Here is a 26931-nt window from a genome sequence, read left to right as displayed (position 1 = left end):
GAAAGTTTGCTTCTCAAAAGCAAAAAGAGATAAAAAGTTTGCAAATCACCACTTAGTAAAGGGCGATATATTCTATACTAGCAGAAAATGTTTTCAATATGCAAAAGCACCTCCACAACTCTAAAAGCACACAAAAGAATCTGCAGAACATTTACTATCCAAGAATAACTAGAACATCCACAGATTCACAATATTTAACACCTTTACCATCAAGGCCAAAATAATCTTAACGGCCAAAACCAATTTTGCAACTTTGACACGCGTTAGAAAAACTGTACACAACTACTTAATGTATCCAGGTGGATCATACCTGGTTTTTGTTTCAGGGCAAATTGGGCTTTCATTTAGTGGTAAATGTTTCTCCCTATTGATGGTATAAGATCCGATATCTCAGACTTAGTGCTGGAACATGATTTAACACGTTTCTGGCACAAATAGGAGAAAAAAATTTCAACACGAACCTTAACGTTAAACCCCACTTTCCGGATACCATCTATATATGTTACGCAGTCGTATAGTGGTAAAAAAATTATATAATATGAAGATATTTCAATTTTAAGAACAGAAGAGTAAAAATGTTGCCTCATAGTTTACAATCAACACAAACTATGATATTAAAGGGCTGCACTAGCCAAAACATTTGTATTACATTGAAGAATGGTTAGAACTCCTGTTTAAATCAGCACCACTGTGTTATCTATAAAGCCATTACTACAGTCCAATTTGTCTGGAAAAAAACACAAATTTGAGATTAAGAACAATATATTAATCCAGTGCTCGACAAAACCCGGTCGCCAGGTCGCATTGGCGACTAGAATCAGCGACCTTGCGCCTGGGGCAGCATAGCTGGGGGTATCCCGTCTCCGTGGACCCCCCCCCCCCCCCCCCCGCGCGCGATCGCGACGGGCCGCGCCGCAGGCGGCCGGTAATTGAGCCCCCGGCTTTGAGGCCTTCTGTGATCCTATGGTTCCTTCTGGAATCTGGCGCCCTCTTGTGGTGGCCGTTGGAATTACAACCAACAATGCTAATGGGCCGTTGCTAATTACAACCAACAAAGCCTGCCAGTCTTTCTCCATCCCTTTACTTAGAACCCCTAAACAAAACAAAATATATATATATATATATATATATATATATATATATATATATATATATATATATATATATTTTTTTTTTTTTTTTTTTTTTTTATTTAATTTTTTTTTATTATTTATTCTAACACCCTAGAGAGTAAAATGGTGGTCGTTGCAATACTGTCTGTCACACCGTATTTGCACAGCGGACTTACAAGCGCACTTTTTTTGGGGAAAAAATTTTTATTTAATAAAAAAAAAAAGACAACAGTAAAGTTAGCCCAATTTTTTTTTTTATATTGTGAAAGATAATGTTACGCCGAGTAAATCGATACCCAACATGTCACGCTTCAAAATTGCGCCTGCTCATGGAATGGCGACAAACTTTTACCCTTTAAAATCTCCATAGGCGACGTTTAAAAATTCTATAGGTTGCACGTTTTGAGTTACAGAGGAGGTCTGGGGCTAGAATTATTGCTCTTACTCTACCGATCGCAGCGATACCTCACATGTGTGGTTTGAACACCGCTTTCATATATGCGTTCGCTTCTGCACGCAAGCTTGGCGAGACAGGGCGCATTTAAAACATTTTTTTTTCTTATTTTAACTTTTATTTTTATTTTTTTCACTGTTCTTTTAAAAAAAAAAAATGTGTGTCACTTTTATTCCTATTACAAGGAATGTAAAAATCCCTTGTAATAGAAAAAAGCATGACAGGTCCTCTTATATATGAGATCTGGGGTCAGAGAGACCTCACATCTCATATTTACACTAAAATGCAATTTAAAAATGTCCCTCTAAGAGCTATGGGCAATGACTTGGAGACAGGTGGGGGGGGGGGGGGCTATCTTCCCCTCACTCGTCTCCATGTCAGGCCAGGGACAGGTCCAGATCGCCGTCACGGACCTGGCTCCTAACTTTTTTAGCTGGCTCCTAGATTCCAAGCAAATTTGTCAACCCCTGTATTAATCTCTTATAGTATATGTAAACCCGTATACTAAAATCTCATACGAGCATTAACACATTATGCTCTATTCACCCCCCCCCCCCACCTCCCCACCTCCTCTTCTGTTTTTGGAACTTTGGTTTTGACATGTACCCGCTCCTGCCTCAGGACAGATCACCACAGCGAACCTCAAAAAGTCTCCACCCAACCCCCCCCCCCCTTTGCAAGCTTCTGGGAAACATCACAGGTCCCGGAAGGCTGAAGTACCATTCACAAAGCAGGTAGAAGATCCTCTTTAATGTTATTTCAAATGTCACTTTCCATATTTTTAAATCTGCAGTTTTCATTTAAATAATCCCTGCCATAAAGGTCCTTGGTCAGACACTTCTGGTCAAAGAGTAATCACGCACTATCCTTATCTGCCAATTGATTTTTTACATTGTCATAGAGCCTTCTGATAGAAAACACAAGTGCCATTCCATGACACATACACAGGCACAATTTTTGACCATCAGTAAGCCCACCCTGAAAAATGTCAAGTAGCCAGCCCCGGAACGCATTCATGTAGACAAGACGTTGTTGCAGAAAAGCAGCAGCACTGAGATTGCAACCATAGGAGGAAAAAATATTTACACATATTTTATAAAAAAATAAAATAAAATAAAATGTTAAAGTGGATGTAAAGGAATTTTTAAACAAACATGTCTTACCTGCTCTGTGCAAAAGAATTGCAGAGTGGCTCCGATCCTCCTCTTCTCGGGCCCCTGACGGAGCTCCTGGCTCATCCTCCCTTGATGGTACCCCCCAACAGGAAATAGATTCCCATGGAGGCACTCGTACAGGCTTGCTCCCGAGCCCCACTGGCACATCGGTACCTGCCCTCCGCTCCCTCGTCACTGGAGTTAATTGACAGGAGCGCCAATGGGACAAAGCCAGGAAAGCCGCAGGTCTCATGCACAGCACTGGATTGTGATGGGGTTCAGGCAAGTATAAGGGAGGTGAGGGGGAGAGTCTGTGACAAGGTTTTTTACCTAGAATGCATTAAGGATGCACAGTGGTTTAGCAAACTAAATATCATTTAGTTAGGGTTTAAATCTAGCTACATAGTCACAGTGTATAATTGTTTTTCTGGCCAATCAGTGGCAACAGAAAGTTTGTTATTTCGACAGCCAACCACTCCCATTAAAGTTTTAAAGTATAAAGTACCTAAAGCCAACTTTCTCATTTTGAATATGCTTTTAGAAGCACAAATTCATTGTCATTTAAACTTAAAATTGTACAATTCTCAAGCTAGGAGAGTTAGGTTTGTAAAAGTGGAGCTATTTGGCTGCATGCCTGTAATATAACAGGGGACTTAACGGCTATTTATATAAATTTATTTTAATCATTTACCTCAATCTACCTCATTCAGATAAGATCAACTCTCATTTATATCATTTTAGGCCTAATGCTTCCAGTTCCAGGCACATCTTATGAGTACATATTTTTCCAATAGTGTGCAGATTAGCAATTATTAATACTTCTATTAGTGAAAGGTTCATTTTTTTATTTTTTTTCCCAGACTGTTGCCTTGTTGCTATATATGTGTTAATCATGTCTGAACATTCAGCTCCACTCATTAGAACAAACATCTGCTACACGCGTAGTTAATGAGAGACGTAATGGCAAGACGAAGGCAAGACACTAACACGTTGATTAGCAGAAGAGCCAACGGCTTTGAACACATCATTTTCCAAAACATATTGTAACAATTGTTATTCAGAAAACCCACACCTCATTCATTACAGGGCATGAACATATTAAGGCCACTTAAAAGGACACCGTCAAATGTGTACAGGTCATTTATGTGGAAACAAAGCTTCGCTTTAGCCCTCGGTTTTTGATTTAATGACATTATCCGATAATTTACACAAGCTTATAGTGGAGAAAGGACAACATAGGGTTGTAAATCAACACATTACCCCATGTTAATTTAAATACTATGTACAAGACCTGTAACCTACACACCTGCGGTACTGGGTGAGGAAGCCTTCCATAATATAAAGCATAAAAAGGTTAATAAAAAGTATTCATGTTTTGTTTTATATATCTGTTATCATTTAATTTTGCTTTTTTTACATCCATCAACAATAATAGACTGCCATGGCAAAGTGAAAACAGATCTCTGCAAAGTGAATTAAATTAAAAGACCTCTCCAAATTGAACTCTTACCAACCCATCTTATTATTAAAGATTGTTACCCCAGCATTTCCTATTCCTGGTATGTGCCTGCTGTACCATGTACAGTGCCTTCAAAAAGTATTCATACCCCTTGAGATTTTCCACATTTTGTCATGTTACAACATAAAACGCAAATGCATTTTATTGGGATTTTATGCGATAGACCAACACAAAGTGGCACATAATTGTGAAATGGGAGAAAAATCATAAATGGTTTTCAACTTATTTTTACAAATAAAATATGTGAAAAGTGTGGCGTGCGTTTGTATTCAGCCCCCTTTATTCGAATACCTTTAACTAAAATCTAGTGGAACCAACTGCCTTCAGAAGTCACCTAATTCGTAAACAGAGTCCACCTGTGTGTAATTTAATCTCAGTATATAAACAGCTGTTCTGTGAAGCCCTCAGAGGTTTGTTAGAGAACCTTGGTAAACAAACAGCATCATGAAGGCCAAGGAACACACCGGACAGGTCAGGGATAAAGTTGTGGAGAAGTTTAAAGTAGGATTAGGTTATAAAGAAATATCCCAAGCTTTGAACATTTCACGGAGCACTGGTCAATCCATCATCTGAAAATGAAAAGAGTATGGCACATCTGCAATCCTACCAAGACATGGCTGTCCACCTAAACTGACAGGTCAGGCAAGGAGAGCATTATTCAGAGAAGCAGACAAGAGGCCCATGGTAGCTCTGGAGGAGCTGCAGAGATCCACAGCTCAGGTGAGAGAATCTGTCCACAGGACAACTATTAGTTGTGCATTCCACAAATCTGGCCTTTATGGAAGAGTGGCAAGAAGAAAGCCACTGTTGAAAGAAAGCCATAAGAAGTCCTGTTTGTAGTTTGCAAGAAGCCATGTTGGGGACACAGAAAACATGTGGAAGATGCTCTGCTCAGGCGAGACCAAAATTAAACTTTTTGGCCTAAAAGAAAAACACTATGGGGGTTATTTACGAACGGCAAATGCACTCTGCGCTTCAAGTGCACTTGAAAGTGCAGTCACTGTAAATCTAAGGGGTAGATCTGAAATGAGGGGAAACTCTGCTGATTTCATCATCCAATCATGTGCAAGCTAAAATGCTGTTTTTTTATTTTCCTTGCGTGTCCCCCTTGGATCTACAGCGACTTTACTTCCAACAGTACAACGACCCTAAACATACAGCCAGAGCTACAATGGAATGGTTTAGATCAAGTTGTTAGAATGGCCCAGTCAAAGTCCAGACATAAATCCAATTAAGAATCTGTGACAAGACTTGAAAATTGCTGTTCACAGACACTCTCTATCCAATCTGACAGAGCTTGAGCTATTTAGCAAAGATTTCACTCTCTAGATGTGCAAAGCTGGTAGAGACATCCCCAAAAAGACTTGCAGCTGTAATTGCAGCAAAAGGGGGTTCTACAAAGTATTGACTGGGGGGGGGACTGAATACAAATGCACGCCACACTTTTCACATATTTATTTGTAATACATTTTGAAAACCATTTATCATTTTTTGTCCACTTCACAGTAATGAGTCACTGTGTTGGTGTATCACAAAATCCCAATAAAATACATTTACGTTTTTGGTTGTAACATGAGAAAGTGTGGACAAACGTTTTCCCTTTCATTTCTATTTTAAACTGAATGGGTTGTTTCACAAGGTGAGAGTTCACATATACTGTAACTACAGACCTCAAAATACTGTATTTATTGGCATATAACACTCACTTTTTCACCATGAAAATCGGGTGCAAATAGCACGTGCGTGTTATACGCCAATATTTCAAGTTTAGCTGCCTCGGAAGGGACATGGAGGAGGGTGGAAGAACGTCGTCAGATTACATACAGTGAGAATCTCCTATTTACTTGGCGGCCTCTGTAATAGGAAGTCCCGTTTCCTGGGCCGCCATTGTACCACTGTTCTGTCTATCATAGGAGATTCTGCACTTGCTCCAGAGCTTAGTAAATGAGGTAAAGCTTCACTTTGATTGCAAGGAAAATGAAAAAACAGCATTTTTACTTGTACATGATTTGATGATAGGAAGCAGCAGAGTTACCCCGCATTTCAGATCTTCCCCTAAGATCTGGGGTAAATGCATTTGCAGTATACAGTATATTTGCCTTTAGTAAATCAACTCCATTGTTTTGACACTGTCAAATGCTTTGCTGCACACAATGGGGGTTATTTGCTAAAGGAAAATCCACTTTGCACTGAAAGTGCACTTGGAAGTAAAGTCACTGTAGATCTGAGTGGGACATGCAAGGAAAATAAAAAACAGCATTTTAGCTTGTACATGATTGGATGATAAAATCAGCAGAGCTTCCCCTCATTTCAGATCTAGCCCTTAGATTTAGAGCGAGTGCACTTGCAGTGCAAAGTGAATTTGTCTTTTCGTAAATAACCCCCAATGTGTCTAACCCTGATAGTTATTTAATGTATACAGCTTTTACACTTACCCCAGGGCTAGATTACTCATCAATAATTCCCTTTCTCAACCTTTCCCACTGGGCAAAGGCAGTAGGCAAGGCTGTCCCATTTTCATCTTTATTATTTCCACTGAACCACTTGCAGTTCTCACATTACGGGATATGTTACACGATGGGAAGACTAAATAACTCTATATGCAACTTTACTCTTCTGTTTCTTGGAGGTTCTACTACCTCCCTAAAATATGTTATGACCACAGTGCAAAACATTGGTAGATTCCCAGGCCTAACCATAAATTGGGATAAATCGACTTCTGGCATTTTTGGCAGATGCTAAGTAGATGAAAAATATATAAAAAGTAATCTATTTGCATCCTTTGCTCTCCAAGTTTAAAGGAAAAAGAATGATTTAATATTGTATGACAATAATACATAATCGCTTCCAAAGGAGTAAATATTTTTCACTGCAGGCACTGTACTACACATAACAAAAAAAATGTACCTGCTGCTGATATACAAAAATAGTGCCTCTTGATCCTATACATAGGACACATACACAGTCACACAAAAAAAATAGATCTCCGAAAATGGAAACCTCGTTGTTAGAAATAGTTATCACCATACAGAGCAATGTTTACTGCTTTAGAGATTTTATGTAGCAGCTCCGCTTACCGGGTACCATCTGCTTTCCAGCTCACTTTATATGACTTCTGCTCGAGAAATTTCAGGTTCGTTCTGTCCATGGATACAGGCTGTGCTCCAGGGAACCCAGATCTGGAAGACATTTGTTTTACTTTTATTTTTCTTAATAACAAAGTAGGGAGGAAAAATTAAATTGTGCTTGTATGAATGACATTTCCATCTTATAAAATGTGATTCCTTTAAGCATAATACATTACATGGCAAATGAATCCATGTGTAAAGTGTCTAATCTGCACGGAGAATGCCGATAAGGAATGCCACACATCATATCAGTTAATAATGGAAGACTTCAGGGGAAATCATTTGCATGCTGTGTGCAAACATTTAGGGATTATTTTGAAGCTTTGCACGCGTAAATGGACATGCAAAGTAATATGTATGCAAATATGGATTTATACTTTGGGGGGACAAAGACGTAAAATATTGTCTATTTAACATTTCTTTTAGACACTTTCGGAACATTTTGAAAACTTTATTCTTAGTCAACAGGTTGTAATTTATTTATCGATGCTTTGGAGATTCAAACTGTATATGAATTGGAAGAGAAATCCAGCTAGAGAGGTTTCTTCTCCCAAAATCAACTTTTAGCAAAGTGTAATAGGTGCTTGTGTACATAGGCGTCACACTTCTAAACATCCATTTAAAAAAAAAAAAAAAAAAAAAAAAAAGAAGATTTTTAATGCTTTTAGTGAAAACTGACTGCTGTTTGAGGAATATTCTATGGGTTTACCATGTGTTCACTTTACATTTCCAAGGAGCAAAAGCAGTCAAAATGTAGAAGAGCATACAAGTATAAGTGATAAGTGGCACAGCTATGCCAAGACTACCCAAGCACTGTCTGCATATGCGCAACTTGCACCAGACCCCAGGGTGGTCTCCCCTATCTGCTGCTTTTATGCTGGGTTTACATATGAGCTGCATGCGGCTCACAGCAGGGGTCCGGTGTGTGTCCTGGTTCACCATTTCAGGTCTGAATTCAGCACGAATTTTGGGCTGAATTTGGAACTGAAACGGACCAAAAGACGCACCAAACCTCCTGTGGAGATATGTGAACCAGCTCCCATAGAGACGGTCAAAATCTCCCGCTATTGCGAAATGGATGCGGGGATCCTGCATCCAATTCACAATGATGTGAACCCAGCCTTAGGGTTTATTACAGTGAATCTGCAGCACTCATGTGGTGTACAGCTGTGCATGGCTTTTCATGGAAATTATCTGAATAAGACCCATTTCTACAAAGATGCTCTGTAGATCACTTGTAGCAAAACAGCCAAGCTTAAGTATGCACCCCACAGAACAATAGTTCCTTTCAGCAATAGACTCCTAGCCCAATTGTGTGCACTGTGGGACGCTTCAATTTCGGCACCGATAAAAAAAAGTGTGGTATTTTAGGGCTTAATGGTGTTGTAAAGTCAGAAGGTTTTTTATCTTAATGCATTCTATGCATTAAAATAAAATGCCTTCTGTGTGCAGCAGCTCCCCTCAGCCCCCCTAATACTTACCAGATCCCCAACGCTCTCCAGCGATGTCCACAAGTGTTGTCAGCCATCTGGGACCCTCCAGCCTGAATGGCTGAAACACAGCAGTGGCGCCACTGGCTTCTACTGCTGTCAAAGTCAGTTAGCCAATCGGGAGAGATAGGGGTGGGGCAGAACCACAGCTCTGTGTCTGAATGGACACACTGAGCTGTAGCTCAGGTGCCCCCATAGCAAGCTGCTTGCTGTGGGGGCACTCAACAGGAGGGAGAGGCCAGGAGCACAGAAGACGCACCTGAGAGAAGGAGGACCTGGGCTGTTCTGTGCAAATCCACTGCAACAGAGCAGGTAAGTATAACATGTTTGTTATTTTTTTTTTGAAAAAAACAAAACAAGACTTTACAATCACTAAGTGGTAATGCAAGGCTCGTTTGTCTGTACTTCTCCTGTGGATCACAGGAGTGCAGTCCATTCTGCACTCCTGTGTCCAGTTTTCAGCTGACAACGGGCTGAAGCCTGCTGTTGGCTAACGTCACAGAGTCGGTCAAGGCTGGAGAAAGAGCGATACCATATGGTCGGGATCCACCCACGTGTCTGGACCAGCACCAGGCTCAGCCTCTCAGTGATCCACTGTGTCATGGAGCACAGAGAACTGAGCGATCAGCGGTGTTTGATTGCTCAGTTCTCAGTCTTAGAGCTGGCAGGGGACAGATGCTGAATCCACCTAGGTAGGTATGTACGATTCAAAAAAGAAGAAAAAAAAAACAAAACAAAAAAACACGCTTCTCTTTTAAAGAAAGAAAGCTTTGCTTACCCTTCCCAAGAAGAAAACTGCTGACATTTCCACTGGACTTCTCCAAGTTTTGGTTGAGTCGTTACCTGAGCAACATGTCTTACTGTGATGCCTTCTAAAAATATGGCTCCCTTAAAGAAAAAAAAAAAAGGTTTATTGCGAAACATGCCTTAAGAGACCACTACTGAAAAATTCACAACATTCACTTAATATAAGCAACCTGTCCTGAGAGATTGTAAAAAGCAAAGACATTAATAAAAGTAATCAGAATGTATAAGTTTTATGCATGCATGAAATGTAAAAAGGTCTCCCATCACTACTCCAGGCTACTGGATACCTGCCTCCTTTTAGAATCTGAATCTTTAACCAATCACACTTTACTCTTCTCCATCCCATATAACACTGCCCGGCTACAGTGGAACTTGACCCCTCATTCAATATATGTATAAAGAGCCACCAATAAAACTTTAGCTTGCTATATAATGACTAACAGTCATACAGGCACACACACATAGAAAATGTACTTTTCAGTACTGGTGGTGGGAAGAAACGCACTGCCATAGTGGGAAAGAAGAATTTGACTCAAAGCTCCTAGTTGAAACTGGACAAAAAGGACCATAACGCAAATCAATAATGCATTAAAAAAACATTTAGGTAGCAAAATGTTGAGGTAAAGGCTAATATTTTGGGGGTTGTAGGCAAAGAGCTCTCATGTTAGCATTACTGCATGCAACAAGTAAAAATACCTTCTATAGAAGAAAAACTGTTCTCTCTGGGGGATGTAAGTAGTGATAAATATGGACCAGCAGCTACGCAAGAGATGCAACATGGCATTCCAGATATCTTGAGTACAAGAAAGTTGCCAAAGGTACCTCAATACTATCTTGTGAGCAAATCATTTTTTTTTTATCATGTTTAAAGGCAACGCATTTCCCAATTTAACTCTGGGTGGCCCACCACATTTGTAACTTGCAGTGGTCCTTGAAACAGAACACTTTGAGGACCACTTGCCCAGATTATCCCTTTGGCTCTGGGTATAGAACCGCAGTCATTACTAAAATATTTCTCTCTCAAACAAACATACATAGTAGTGCTGATAGATGATTCCACAAACACTCTGTACAGCTATATAGGCAGTAATAATTCAAAACTACATCAACACAGTAGGAGCTGATATACAGAAAAATCCTATTACAATGGGAAACAACAAAGACAAATGAATCATTCCATATCCAAAACCATACGTTCTATAATATATGTTTGTTTTAAAAAAGCAATAAAATTCATAATGGTAGTGAGAACTAGTATAACAATTTGATGTATGATAACAGCAAAGCAAGAGCCATTGCTAATTTAAAAAAACAGATCTAACAGCAAGTGAGCACCATCTTTTCCTACTATTGCCTTAGTTTTTTTGTCTATTCAGCAATCTGGGGCCATGTTTTGATACCATTTTCCTGACCAAGCTATGCTGCTGCAGTGGTAGACGAGGCTCTGCTTGTGCCCTCTGATAGGAATGTTGTTGATATAATGCCCTGTACACAAGGTCGGACATTCTGACCACAAAATCCATCGGATTTAGATCCTGCTCTCAAACTTTGTGCGCCGGAAAATTCCAATGGAAAAGGTCCGATAATGCGCTGAGTTAAGAACACATTTCCACATTTGGTGGTCATGTCCCAAAGCTTAAATTTATTGGAATGAGATCTTTACTATGGACATCTAAAATGTTAGGAATATCCATTACCCCAGATCCCTCAATGGTACTCATCAATCGAAAGCCAGACTTTCTAACACACACCCAATTTAAATGAATTGCTAATTTATTCACCGCAGCAAAACAAACATTTGCAAGAGCCTGGAAATCCTCTTCATTGATTGTGGGTGAGGTAGTGAATAGGATGAACACTACTATGACGCAAGCCAAAATGACAGCTCTTGAAGCCGACACGCTTATCAAATTTGAAAAAGTATGGCATCCATGGATAAAAAATTATTTACCATCAAATTTTAACAAAGAAGTTCTACTATCATGGTAGCTGACCCGATGCGTAAGGGATTACAGTATATGGATTATGAGTGATATGGCGGCCCTCGACTCGACCTTTCGGACCTCTCTTATCTTTCCTTTCTTCTCTATCTATTCCGATTATGATTTTGAAGCTCTTTCCTACTTAAGAAGCTAATTCCTCTAATAAACCATACCATTAATATGCGTTATTGTTATAGTAGTAATTATAGTTGAATATATCATTTACATTGTATTGAGTATATAACTCTGAGCTTTATTACCTCTGTTGTATATTATGTACTTAACCTATTTTCAAATACTCTATTGTATGTTCAATAAAATCTTTTTGACAAGGAAAAAGTCCGATAGAGCCCACACCCCATCGGATTTTCCGACAACATAATCCGATCGGACTTTTTCCTTCGTCATTTCCGACAGTGTGTACAGGGCATTAGAATGGCTGCAAATGTTTACAAATGTTTTAAGTAAAACTATTTATATATAATGGTGTATTTGTTGCTTATAGGTTTAAAGTGATACTAAACACACACTGTTTCATATACATTATCCTTTTTTTCTGAATGTGGATGATGGCACTGTAATTATTTTAATAAAAAAACACATCTCAGAACCTTTTTTCCTAATCGATATACAGTTGTCACATGACCCAGATCTTTCCCAACCTATCTGCAGGGAAATATAAACAGAAGGAGCTTCTAGTCCTCTACTGCCAGTCATATGTTTAACCAGTAGAGACCCACGCTATAGCCAAATGACGGCTACAGCGCGGACCTCCTTTGCCGGGACTACGTCTATTGACGTCGTCCCGTGCACAAGCGGCCTGCGTGCCCCCTGAGGGGTGCGCGCGCTCTGTGATCGGCGAGTCTACGAGACTCGCCTGATCACGGATCCGAGCAAGGGGTCGATCCCGACCCCTTACCACGTGATCAGCTGTCAGCCAATGACAGCTGATCATGTGATACAACGGAGCCAGTAATCGGCTATTTTTCCTCCTCGCGCTGCCAGAGCACGGCCGGTCACGGCCGATCACGGCCAGCTTTCCAGAGCCCATCTGCCCCCTGCCAGTGCCACCTCTGTAATAAAAAAGTGCCCCCCATCAGTGCCACCCAGCAGTGCCCACAGTGCCACCCAGCAGTGCCCACAATCTGCCTCAACAACAGTGCTGCACCCCAGTGCCACATATCCGTGCCCATCAGTGTCATCTACCAGTGCCCATCAGTGCCCAGCAGTGCCACCTATCAGTGCCACCTATCAGTGCCCACCAGTCAGTGGTACCTATTAGTGCCACCCATCCGTGCCATCTTATCTGTGCCCATCTTTGCCCATCAGTGCCACCTTATCTGTGCCTATCGGTGCCACTTTATCTGTGCCTATCAGTGCCACTTTATCTGTGCCTATCGGTGCCACTTTATCTGTGCCTATCGGTGCCACTTTATCTGTGCCTATCGGTGCCACTATCTGTGCCTATCAGTGCCACTTTATCTGTGCCTATCGGTGCCCACCAGTGCAGCCTATCAGTGCCCACCAGTGCAGCCCATCAGTGCCCACCAGTGCAGCCCATCAGTGCCCACCAGTGCAGCCCATCAGTGCCCACCAGTGCAGCCCATCAGTGCCCACCAGTGCAGCCCATCAGTGCCCACCAGTGCAGCCCATCAGTGCCCACCAGTGCCGCCTCATCAGTGCACTTCAATGAAGGAGAAAAATGACCCGTTTCCAAAAAAATTTAACAAACTATTAAACATGATTTTTTTTTTGCATCTTTTTTTGTTTGTTCAGCAAAAAATAAAACTCCCAGCTGTGATTAAATACCACCAAAAGAAAGCTCTATTTGTGGGAAAAAAATGATAAAAATTTCATTTGGGTAGTGTTGTATGCCCGCGCAATTGTCATTCAAAGTGCATCAGCGCTGAAAGCTGAAAATTGGTCTGGGCAGGAGGGGGGTTTAAGTGCCCAGTAAGCAAGTGGTTAAAATAAAAACAACAGTCTTTGAAATACAGAGTAAAAATAAATAATTTCCATGTATTATTATATTATCAAATTATTTTACAATATCAATAAATGGTTTTAAATTGTCATACAAATATATATTTAAAATCAAATCTTCATTATTTTTTGCCAATAACATGGTGTGGGTAGACTTCTGTCAGTCACAGGCCGTGTCATGCCCCTCCAGCCTGTGTCTTAGAATAATAGGGAGGTGAAGCCTCCAACAATTTACATGTAATACCCCACCCCCATTATGTTTAGTGGGTTAGTGGACATGGAGGAGGGAGGGGAGGGAGGGAGTGGGCTGTCATTAACACGGTGTATATGCACACATGTGTGACTCTATAGTCACATGGGCTGCTCAGATGTGATAGGGAGGAAATGCTCAGCATAGAAACTCACTGAAAACTGAGCATGTGCACAAGCTGTCAACATTGCTCTGCAAAATACCCAACTTCAGTGGAGAGATGGACCGACGGAGATAGAGAGCAACAGGAACAACCAGGCTTTTTTTGCAGACTACAGAAAATGATAGCCATAGTGACTGAGGGAGTATGAACAGCATTTAATGGTGTGGATTTAATGACACTTTGGAGGAATCCGGTATAAATGCATGCAACTGCACATGTCTGTTGCAGCCACCAAGCTCTACCCCTATGCGATCAGATGACATCGTTCCAAAGGGCAATTGCTTTGAAATTTCTTGGTATTGTCAACACTTGCATGCTCCCTCACACACATTCCTATACCAGCCTCACTGGTAGGTCTATGATCATTCTCACATAACCAGGTCTTTGTATTGCTAGTAGTAGTCAGCAGAAGCAGCTGATTATTTATCTGTCTTGTAAAATATCACTGGTGAGTTGTTGCCAGCATCAGGTTTACGCGTGTGACATTAACTGCTTGCCAACCGCCGCACGAACATTTACGTCGGGAGAATGGCAGGCAAACAGGCGTACAGGTACGTTCCTTTAAATTTGCCGCTGTGGGGTCACATGCACGACCCTGCCGAGAGCTCTGTGAGTGTTATTGTGGGGATACCCGCAATCGTCTCACAGAGAGACACACTTAACCCCTGCACCACCCCCTAGTGATTAACCCCTTCACTGGCAGTCACATTTACACAATAACCAATGCATTTTTAAATTGCACTGATCACTGTATGAATGCTCCCAAAATAGCACCCAAAGTGTCCGATCTGTCCACTTTAATGTTGCAGTCACGATAGAAATAAAAAAAAAAAAAAAAAAAAAAAAAAATCGCTGACTGCTGCCATTACTAGTAAAACATTTTTTTTTTTTTTTAATTAAAAAAAATGCCATAAAACTAGCCCCTACTTTGTAGACACTATAACTTTTGGGCAAACCAATCAATAACCGCTTATTGCGATTTTTTTTACCAAATATATGTAGAATAATATGTATCGGCCTAAACTAAGGAAAAATAATTTTTATATATTTTTTGTTATATTTATTATAGCAAAAAGTAAAAAATAGTGTTTTTTTCAAAATTTTCGCTCTTTTTTTTTTGTTTATAGCGCAAAAAATAAAAACCGCAGAGGTGATCAAATACCACAAAAAGAAAGCTCTATTTGTGGGATAAAAAGGACGCAAAATTTTTTGGGGAGCCATGTCGCACGATCGCGCAATTGTCAGTTAAAGCTGCGCAGTGCAGAATAGCAAAAAACGCTCTGGTCTTTGGCCAGCCAAATGGTCCGGGGCTTAAGTGGTTAAAAAAAAAAATGTATATGTATATATATATATATATATATATATATATATATATATATATATATATATATATATATACATACATACACACACACACACACACACACACACACACACACACACACACACACATATATATATATATATAGGCAGCCTATTACTGCTGCTCTGCTTCTGAAAATGCTTGCTAGGATGTCTGGCTGTCATTTAGACGCATTGGCTTTAGCAATTGTTGCATCTCCAACCTGGAAGAAGCATGCAGCAGGGGAAGCCAAAGTGAATGCACAACATTCTAATCTGCATATTTGATCCTTGTCTGTGACTCAGAAAACATCAAAGCCAATGACATTTAATCAGCAAGAGCAGCATACATATTTGTTTCATGATAGATGTATGCATTTGTCAGTGAAAGATTTCCTATATTAAAATAAATGATACATGTGTACATGACACATTGAAACAGCATTGCATTATGCTCAATAATATAAAAATGTCATTTTGTAGGATGCCATGAAGGCACTTAGCAATAAGCTGAATTAGATGAAAAAAGGTGGAATTTTAGATAGAATTTTGATTCGGTTATTCTTGATTTGCCACTTCCTTGACATTTAAGGATGCAATCCTGTAGTCAGCCTGATCTGAAATTTAAGCCGGTGTTTAAAGGATTATAGGTAAGTACATATAACTCAGTTTATTTCATTTATTAACCAATAAATGGCATATACCAAGGGAGATAAGGAGGTCGCAGCTAATGCACAAATAAATCCCAGTGCCAGCCAGAATACTGCCCAATAGGAAGTGCCAGAATAATTAGAGGACAACATCCACATAAAAAAAAAAAAAAAAAAAGAGCAAAACATCTCTGAAGTGTAAGATTTTAAATCACGAAAGAACAAAAAAATGTGTTTAACAGCATTCTCTGTGAAAATGTCTAAAATATCACAGTGATGAGGATCCAGATGAACACAATAACCTAAACTTGTTAAATAAAAAAGATGTTTAGCATATTAAAAGGTTGAGAACTACATGAAGATTTAATAAGATAAGACCGTTATTGTACACGACCCACAATCAAGCTACTATACTATATAGTACACATACCGAGGGTTTTTATGGTGCCTATCTGCCAGTATGGAATTAATCAGAATTTGTGGTTTCAGATATTTATCTTATAATATTTTATGCCATCTTGTCTTTTAGCCCTGATGAAGGGGGAGTTTAGAGATAAGAAGTGTTGGCCTTTTGATTCCATGCGTTCATCCTTCTAACATCCCAAAGACCACTCCAGTGACCCTGTAGGATACCAGAATTGCCAGGGAGCTGCCTAAAAAAACAATTTTTCATGCAACATTTCACATTCCTGATTTGTTCCTGCTGTACCATGTACTTGTATGAGAAAGTAACCTGTTCTCTTTGTATTGCTTCCTTTGTGTGAAATCCCTGGTGTTCCTGTCAGTCCCGCCGCTTTCCTATTAAAAAGTGACCACACTAAGCAAGAGTGCACCGTGGTCAGTTCTCTAGCTGTGCTGGGAACTCAATGAAAGGCTGCCCAGGGAAGGCTTGTCAGGGCAAGTCTGATCATTGGAGGAGAGCAGACTGAGATCCCAGCATAGCTAGAGAACTGACCACAATGAGTTTTTCTGCTTACGGTGGTCAGTTTTTAATAGGAAAGCAGAGAGACTAAAAGGAACACCAGGGATTTTACACAAAGGAAGCAATACAAAGAGAACAGGATACTTTTTCATACCAGTACACGGTACAGCAGACACATATCAGGAATATATAATTTTGAGGTAACAAACGCTTTAATGCTTTAGCATACTGTCCACAAGCTTCGGTGAGTGTGGTAACACTTAAGGGGGGTTACGGTATTGAATTGGTTGTATTTGAAGAGAAAAAAGGTTTTGCACAGCTGCACAAAGAATTAGGAAGACTGAACAAGACTTTAGTTTTAAGTGGTTGTAAACCCCATTCATGAAATCTGACCTGGGCACATATATCTGTAGTGTTTACTTATCTCTCTCCAAAGCTCCAAGTCCTGTGTCTTTCTGCTGCTCTGTTCCTCTGTTATGAGCATGATCATTTCTGACAAGTTCTCAAACACAGGAGATAAAAGCAGCTGGAAATTTGTGTTGGGGAGGAAACAGAGATAGATAAGCAGATTATATATATATATATATATATATATATATATATATATATATATATATATATATATATATATACACACACACATATATATATATATATATATATATATATATATGCAAAGTAATGCTAATCAATAGTCCCACATAAATAAAAAAAAATGCTGTGAAAAGTGCCAGCGATTCTGAAGTGACCACAGTGCTCAGCAGATCAGGTGACTCTTGTGCTCCCCCCTCAAGGGTCCCCACTCACCAGCTCCCACTATCCCTACAGGGGTGACTGGCATGTATCGATAATCGGGAGTTAGAAGCCCCTTACTATATCCTCCAGCAGATTCGACATGGCGTAGTGTCCCCTGATGGCTCATCCGATCTTTCCTCCAAATCAGGATATCCAGAACCGATTTCCCAATCCAAGCATTCCAATTCCAGAAAAAACTTTTTTCCCCAATGGGTCTCCATGTTTTTGCTTTTATTTAAAAAAATGTTTTTCCACCTCCTGAATTAGTGAGGTACTGGTGAGAACACTGCTGGTTTGGTTGACCTAGATGGACTTGTGTCTTTCTTCAACCAAACTATGTAACATAGACCCCTTTCACACTGTGGAGTTTTTAAAAGCGCCTTTGCGTTAAGAAAGCGACTGAAAAGCTCACAAAAACTTCTTCCAATTATTATTATTATACAGGATTTATATTAAAATCAATGGATGCTTTCACACTAGGGCAGTGCGCTGGCAGGGGGGTTAAAAAAACTCATGCAAGCAGATTCTTTGGAGCATGTTTGGAGCGCTAAAAAAGGCTCTTCAAAAGCGCTCCTCTACATTGAAATGAATGGGAAGCACCTGAAAAGCGATTCAAAAGCGCCTCAAAATGGTTCTTGTGGCAGTTTAAGTCACCGCTAACTCCTCCAAAGTGCCACAAAAGCGCTCAGAATTTTATAGGCAGTTTTCAAGCACCTCACTGTGAAAGGGGTTTAAATGTACCTGGCCAGTAGTGTTTTTAATGGAGTGAAAATATGCTCACAATCGCAAAGAAAAGTTTTAGAAAAAACCAAAAGGAAAAAAAAAAGGTCATCCATCAGGTTACGGTTGACAAGACAGCTATTGGTATTCTACATTATACAGAACAATAATTTATTCAGAGCATATCATAAAATGTTACATTGACTTTTGATTTTTTTTATGTGAAAATTTTCAAGCAGCTACAGAGTTAACCCACAGTGCTTGGGAATATGAATACAGATGGCCTGCTGTAGCTATGAAAGTAAAGCTACAGATTTACTGCAGTCTCAGTGCAAGCATCAGAGGATCCCAGTGGATAAGCCATGCCATGTCGAGTAAACATCTGTTTTAGTGACACCTTGAGGACACAGTCCCACGGGGGGAAAAAAATTTGAAGCGAAGCAAACATGCCATTACTAGAGGGTCCATTTTGAACTGATTGAAGCACACATTTAGCATTCTTTGCTGGATTCAACTATAAGGTCTTGCTTTATGCAATGCAAACCTAAAGTGACATTTAAAAAATGGAGAGAGCGATGCAGTATGATGATAACCCCACAGGCAATGTCCCTAAGAGAACATTAAACTCATGTTGACAGCTATTAAAACTCTACAGAAGGTTTCCCTGCACAGGCTAAATGTACAGCTAATACTTGCATTAATTTTGAAATGCATGGCATACGAGATACACGGCTTGAAAATAAATTGAAAAGAAGCACATAGTAAACAGATTTCCATTACCATACAACTGCAGGTAAAACAATTAAAGCAGGTTCGTTTCTACAGACAACAAAAAACTACTTAACTATAGTAATAAGGCCCAGAGAAAAACAATTTAAAAAGACAGTACCTACCTAGTACTGGAAAACCCCAAGATTCGTTTATGAAATATCAAGTATTGATGTTATGAATGGAAACCAGTCATCAACAATTATTAGTTTGTTAAATACCGATCAGCCATAACTTTAAAAAGGTCCTTCTTGTGACGCTAAATCAGCCCTGATCCATCAAGGCAAGGACACGTTATCGCTAAAGCTATGCTGTGGTATCTGGCACCAAGCCTTCAGGAACAGATCCCTGAAATCCTGTAAGTTGCAAGGTGCATCGCTCCATGGATCTAATTTGCTTTTCCAGCATACTCCACTGATGCGTAATTGGATTGATCAGAAGAATTTGGAGGCCAAGTCAACACCTGGAACTTGTGTTCCTCAAATCATTTAGAACCATTTTTGCAGAGTCACAAGGTGCATTAGCCTGCTGAAAGAGACCTCTGGCCAACAGGGAAAACAGTTTCCATGAAAGGGTGTACTTGATCAACAACAATGTTTAGGTAGGTGGTACATATCAATTAAAATCCACAAGAATGACAGGTCCCAAGGCTTCCCAGCAGAACATTGCCCAAAGCATCACACTGCCCCTGGTGGCTCCGCTGGCTTGCCTTCTTCCCATACTGCATCCTGGTGCCATCTTTTCCCCAGGTGACACACAAGCACCAAGACATCCACGTGGTGTAAAAGAAAACACCATTCATCAGACCAGGCCATCTTCTTCAATTGCTTCCTAGTCAAATTCTGATGCTCATGTGCCCATAGTAGGCACTTTTGGCTGTGGACACGGGTCAGCATGGGCACCCTCGACCAGTCTTGGGCTGCACAATCCCATACACAACAAACTGAGATGCCCATTTTGTTCTGCTTTCACCACATCAACTTCAGGGACATGTTTACTTACTACCCAATATATCCTACCAACTGTCAGATGCCGTTGTAATGAGATTTCCAATCTACATAGTGACAATAGGCACTAATAACAAATGACTCGCATTAATTAAAAAAAAAAAAAAAAAAGTACCCTTTTCATGCTGGTTTGTAGGTTTCATGTGACTGCTCACCCACCTCAGCTCCAATGACTGGTGGCAGAGCCTGCAGCAAACATCATACGAGGCTTTTCATGGCTGCTCTGCCGTTCAAGGTCGCTCAACCTGTGGTGGCTGGACGGGGCCATGGCAGTGGAATCTGACAATGGCAATACAGGTTTGCCTGTAGCTTCCAAGTTAGAGAAGGGACACAAACTAACCACATTAGAACAAATCTGCCTAGTGTGGTCAGTTTGACACAGCGGTGAAGAGAAACTGGCAGGATCGCCAGGTTATTTACCAAAAACATAGGAAGTACAAAACATACAGGCAACATTTAAGTGGGAACTATTATATGTACAACACAACACATTCATGGAATTTTATTTTTGGGGGGTAAAATAAATTTTGTGATGGCAACAACCACTGCTGGACACAAGGACTGATTACTATCACAGACAAGAAAGGAAAACCCACTAGGCACTCTCAAATTGTTGATCACTACATACAAGCACTGGATATCATTAAAGACCAGAAAATGCCACTAATACCTAGCTGCTGATTACTATTAGACAGAGGCTAACTTGCTCTACAATAAAGTGAGGATTGCCACAAACCTAAAAAGATCCAACCCCTGCAATAGCAAGGGCATGGCAACCACATACGGTATATACCACTATAATCAGAGTGTTAACACATTAAAGCGCATATCGAAGTTTATATTAGGGGAAAAGAAAAAACATGTTTACTACATCTCTTTAGAAATCCAGTGAGCTTCTAAATCAAATTCTTGTGGGCACCGAAATTCCATACAGTGTTATCAGCCCTGCCCAGTTCTCCTACATGGATTAGATAACACCTCGCCTATGGTATGGCAATTAGGAGAGCAGGAGATGTTGTTCAGTCCAAAATCAGAAGAAATCAGCCTAGGAAAGGAAATGCGTTACCGGCAGTAGAACAAGATAAAAATAAAAAAATCAAATGCAGTCACTACATCTACAGAGTGGTAATCTACAATATATCAAACATTCGTTCTTGGATTTAGATATACGGAAGATGGTCTACGTGGACAGCTTTACCCCAGGTGCCTTCATACTTAGATGTGCCTGTTTTAATCATCAACCATGCGAGTTGTTAAATGTTGTACCTTCATTAAATGTAACCATATTGCTACACTTAGGCCCCATTCACACATGAGTGTTTTGTAGTTTGAAGCCTAAAGCTACAAAACGCTGGAGGGGGGGAAACAATTATTCTCTATGGAGATGGTTCATATTGCCACGCCAAAAACGCCTGAAGCCAGAAGCTACAAAACGCCTGAAGCCCAAACAAGTTCTGGAACCTTTTTTAGGCAGATTTGGGTGTTCTTTTTACATTGGGGACCTTTTGCCCTGCACAAAATCGCTGTAAAAAACGCCGTAAAATCTCACGATTTTCTGCCTGAAAACGCTACACTCGGGTGTGAATGGGGCCTTAGAGGCGCCTCTCTTCTCTTTTATACTCTGTAGCTCCTGCTGGATTTTGCTTCTAATCTCCTTGTGGGGACTTCCATTTTTTGATGGACATTTTAATGGTTACACAACCTGGTCACATTGCTATAATAATTTTATATGGACTATAAACCGAAGGACTTATGAATAAATGGTTGTGGAATGAATCATCTGAGTTATTTCTTATGGGGAAATTCGCTTTGATATACAAGTTCTTTGGATTACAATCATGTTTCCGGAACTAATTTGGCTCGCAATCCAAGGTTTTACTGTATTTAAAAGCTAGAAATGTAGGCTATACCAAAACCCACCTTTAAATGCTGCTATCCCAATGCCCTTCATAAATGTAAGAAAAAAATTTTCCTTCTTTTTCTATACCTTCATGTGATGCAGGTCTCCTCTTTCTAACATACAGCTAGTGCTAAAGAACTCTTCACCTCCAACAATGAAAGCAGTGGATGCTTGTGCTGTTCTAGGGAACCAAGCCCAGTTATCAACTCTGCACACTGCAGAGAGGACCCGCAGCTTTGTGGTCACAGAACCACAAAAGCAAAAATAAAAATGGAAAAAAAATGTTATTGCAATTTATCGTAAAATGGGGAGGAAATGGGAGAAAATAGGGTGGCGGTATTTAAAATGGTGTTGCGTGGCATAGTCTAAACTCATTGGTGCAATGAGGGCACTGAACATGCAAACAGACATAGATAAAAGGACCAAGTCATAAATATAGGGAAAGAGTCCATAAAGCACTAAAAGTCCATTTAAGAATCCAGGTAGCTCCGTGAAGCGGCAAGAAGTAGCTCTGAAGGGAACACAAGAAAACGCACAGGTGCCTTCTAAGTGCAGCTTAGAAGGCGTAGTTCTGATTTTATTGTAATAAACCCTCTTTATACTGCTGCACTTAGAAGGCACCTGTGCGTTTTCTTGTGTTACCCTACTATAAAAAGAGAATAAACCATGTATACAAACTAACACTTCAACAGTTGGTGAAAGACTGTCACAGTATTGCCGCTAATACGTCATTACCTATTTTTTTTAGGCCAAACCCATTCATTTTATAGGACTCTCTCTGAAAGTTTCAGTGCTATATGCTTCCCTAAAGAGGAGACGATCTAATATTCACTTTCACTGACATCAGGGAGCTGAGTACAAATGTATACTAATGCCGCGTACACACACGGCTGGACCTTTTGACAGCAAAGGTTCGACGGAACGAGTCCGTCGGACAATTCGATCTTGTGTGGACTCCATCGGACCTTTGCTTGCCAAAAATCCGGCAGACTTTAGAAATAGAACATGTTTTAAATTTTTCCACCGGAACTCCATCGGACCGAGAAATCCGTTCGTGTGTATGCTAGTCCGACGGACAAAAACCAACGCTAGGGTAGCTATTGGATACTGGCTATGAACTTCCTTATTCTAGTTCGGTCGTACGTCATCACGTTCGAATCCGTCGGACTTTGGTGTGATTGTGTGTGGCCAAGTCCATTCATTCGGAAAGTCTGTCAGAACTCCGCCGAAAGACCGTCGGAAAGACCGTCGGACCTAGTCCCTCGACAAGTCCGGTCGTGTGTAAGCGGCATAAGAGTGTTAGACTTAAAATCTGGAAGCATTCTATCAATTTTTGAACCCATCCCATGTCCTGTACTCAAATTATCTATACAATTACATTTGAAATGCAAAATAACCACACCAAAGAGTAAAATACAAGTTTTCTATTCTCGATAACCACCTACATCACGTTTTAATAAGGATGACAGAACAAGCTGTATGCTATAAATGTGGCATAAAACAAGACAATGAGAAATGCATTCATGCAGAAGAAATGCATTCATACACAGTAACAGAATCAATTCTGAGAACTACCATACAAGCTGTACAAAAGAACTATCATCGTGTATACATTCATAAGAGGAAGATAGATTTTAGTTTGAAAACTTTAGCAAGTCTATATGTATGAATGTAGAACATTTCACAAGCAGCACATAATCCAAACAGCTGACCTTCTGAAACCAGGCATTCCTTATTTTGCCTGCAGAAATGCACAAAGGCCTATTCATACCACTTGTTTAGGTCAACATTGGCCAACGCACTCTCAACACAAAAATAAGGTAATGTTCCTTATGTCCCAATGTTTTCAATACAAAAAGCACAGTGCTGCGCTTGTGTGCGCTAACAAAAAAGTAGAATGTATTGAATTTTCATATAGAGCAACACAACTGATGCGCTTTAACTAAATCAATGTGCAAAAACTAAAAAGTAAGCACTGTGATGCATTTAACAACAAATCTCAGTGCACTGCAGCATGCATGGGCAACCCATTTCAGTGCACACATAACTGCTGCCGTTTGGTAGAAAATCATACTAATGTAGTAGCATAGCTACCCTTTCATTTCAGGGGAACAGGCATTTTTTTCTAGGATATTATGGATTCCACAGATATGAGAAGTCCACCTTTCTGATCACATATATTATACAAATAATAAGTACGTTAATATGAAACAAGGTCAAAGACTGTCAGTGAGAAGCAGCGCCCAACCCATACAAATCTACCCATCCACATATGCATAGTACAAGTATACTGTGGCTGTCAAAGCCAGGTCATCAGCAGATCTCAGGTGTGGTGTGAGTGGAATGGGGAGGGTAAAGAGGGCAACCCCAAAATGAACAGCATATCCAAAAATACCAGCCAAAGCTATGTGCAAATATTATAAGATCGCTCAAATACTATAAATAATCATTTATATACACACACAAAATTATATATATATATATATATATATACTGTGTATATATATATATATATATATATATATATATATATATATATATATATATATATAGATAGATACAGGATATAGATATAGAGAGAGAGAGAGAGATATTATATATACATATACACACACACAAATACACGCATATACATGCCACCTGAAAAGTAGGATATACTGTATTAGACAGTAACTGAACATTATGTGTAGCAAGCAAAAAAAAAAAAAAACGGCAAGCGTGAGAATTTGAATAGCTTCTGCTAGTGGCTTGGGGAGGGCAGGTGCTGAGAGGACACAGAAGACAGATAAGCAGGCCGTGGCTGACAGAGACATGTACGCTGACCATATCGGGGCTCTACAGCCCTGATATATCAGAGTCAGCGTACAGGGGGAAGGTATAGCCAGGCATGATCAGATCCTTCTATTTTAGGTGCTAGAAGGGGCCAAATGACACAGCACAAGCACTGTGCTGTATAACATGCTTTAAGAGAACAGGATCTGTTTTTTTTTTGGGGGGGGGGGGGGGGGGGGGTAACAAATGCTTTAACATTGCAGAACAGGTCCATATAAATATTGACTACTATAAGTTATACCATGACCTGGATAAATGAGAACATAGAAAGGCTTTTCAAAATAGTATTTAACGCAGTCTGAGAAAGTCCCTCCACAAACAAAGCATGTTAGGCACACGGTGCACATACTACGCCCCCAACTGTCACCCTTACATCCTGTAAATTTTTATCTCCCCACTATCTGGAAACCTTTAGAGGCAAACAGATGAGACTGCTCAGCTACCTTTACTGTACTGGGTGAGACCATTTAATTGCTACCCTGTCTGTGTATGCTGGATGCTATCGAATTGAACTGCAAATTTATTCCATTTATCTAGTGCCACACACCAATAGCCAGCCATTTATAGCAAATCCTAGCTGGTAGATGAACTGTACATGCAAACCATTTATACAGCAAATAGACAGGTGTGTTTCGAATCCTCAGATTATGGAACAGAACCTTCTGACCTATTAACACCTGTACTACAATGGGGAAAATGCAATAACCGGCAATCATATACAGTAGAAATTATACAACATATACTTTCCTGCCAAATACTTGTGTTTTACACTACACCGGCAGTGCACTGGTCTGCTTGTGCATGCTATTAGAGCCTGTGGAGAAATGTATTGAGCTGTACAAGCATATATGGGATTCTAGCTGATGTGCTTTTTGCTGTACTGTGATCACAGCATCCAGATGCAAGCTTCTACTTTTACACCAGAGACCAATGTGATATTCAGCATTTACCACCACATGGAATTGCTTTACTATGATGAAAGCTAAATGTGGTGGCTGCTTTACTACCCTTTTTTGGATTTTTTCCACCTGGTGATTTGGGCAACACATTTACTATCTTGGGCGTCTCCACACCACTGTAAAGCATGGTATACAGAGTGACTTTTCTTTTTCGTTCAACCCAATATCTCTGAAAGAACCCTGAATTAACACCAACAATGTGTACGCATGGATCTCCCACTCTGCACCCCCCCCCCCCCAAGCCCTGTAAGAATACACAGATTAGTGTTGCAGCCATCAGCTGCAGGTGCTGATTGAATGCTGGTTTTCCAGCAGGACAGTCTTCTGTTGAACAGGCAGTGGCACACTTGTACCAAAAGACTGTCACTACACGTATACCCAGTTTTAGTACAATGAAGACACCTTTGGACAAAAGCACTGACAATCTGGGGAGAGGGTAGTGTTAGATTTAGTAGCAGATTTATATGGACTTGACTAACAAATTAATGCTGAACTCCTCAATACTGCCTTATGTACATATACAGCCTCATATTGATCATGGTTGTGGCTAAAACCATGATCCTGACACAGTTTTTAACAGCTGGCAATTCTACACAACGTAAAAGTGATCCAAGCCAATATAGAGCTGCTGGATCACTTTCACAGGTGGTAGAGAGGACACCCCCCCCCCCCCAATTCCATCAGGGTGTCCAGGATTGAGGTGTCTGGTTCAGTCGCATATGCTTCGCTCTATAATCTCAGAAACCAGAAGCGACATGGATTTTATCACTTTTGGTTTGTTTGTGTACAAGCGGGCAGATTGGTTTGGTCAGATGCTTTGGAGTCCAGAGGAGAGATGTGGGGTCTTATAGAGCTCAGATCTCCCCAAAAAGAGGACCTGGCACGATCTATGCATCCCTTGTGATAGCAATACAAGTGATCCTTTAAAAAAAATAAAAAAATAAAAAGGTACAGTGTAAATTTTTTTTTATAAAAATAAGTCATAAAATAAAAAA

At 40.1% G+C, this 26931-nt stretch overlaps 1 protein-coding gene across 1 annotated transcript in view; it reads right to left on the bottom strand.

Annotated features, from left to right (window-relative positions):
- The window catches only part of RNGTT (RNA guanylyltransferase and 5'-phosphatase), a 463180-nt gene that overhangs the window by 367666 nt on the left and 68583 nt on the right, over positions 1 to 26931 (bottom strand). The window contains 2 exon segments of the mRNA XM_077487269.1: positions 7317 to 7418; positions 9636 to 9745. Coding sequence (XP_077343395.1) covers positions 7317 to 7418; positions 9636 to 9745 — 212 coding nt within the window.

This window comes from Lithobates pipiens, unplaced genomic scaffold (assembly GCF_037356315.1).
Source record: "Lithobates pipiens isolate NorthernLeopardFrog02 unplaced genomic scaffold, aLitPip1_a1.2 Scaffold_18, whole genome shotgun sequence".
In the NCBI taxonomy this organism is placed as follows: domain Eukaryota; kingdom Metazoa; phylum Chordata; class Amphibia; order Anura; family Ranidae; genus Lithobates; species Lithobates pipiens.
This window is presented reverse-complemented; position numbering and strand designations above follow the sequence as displayed.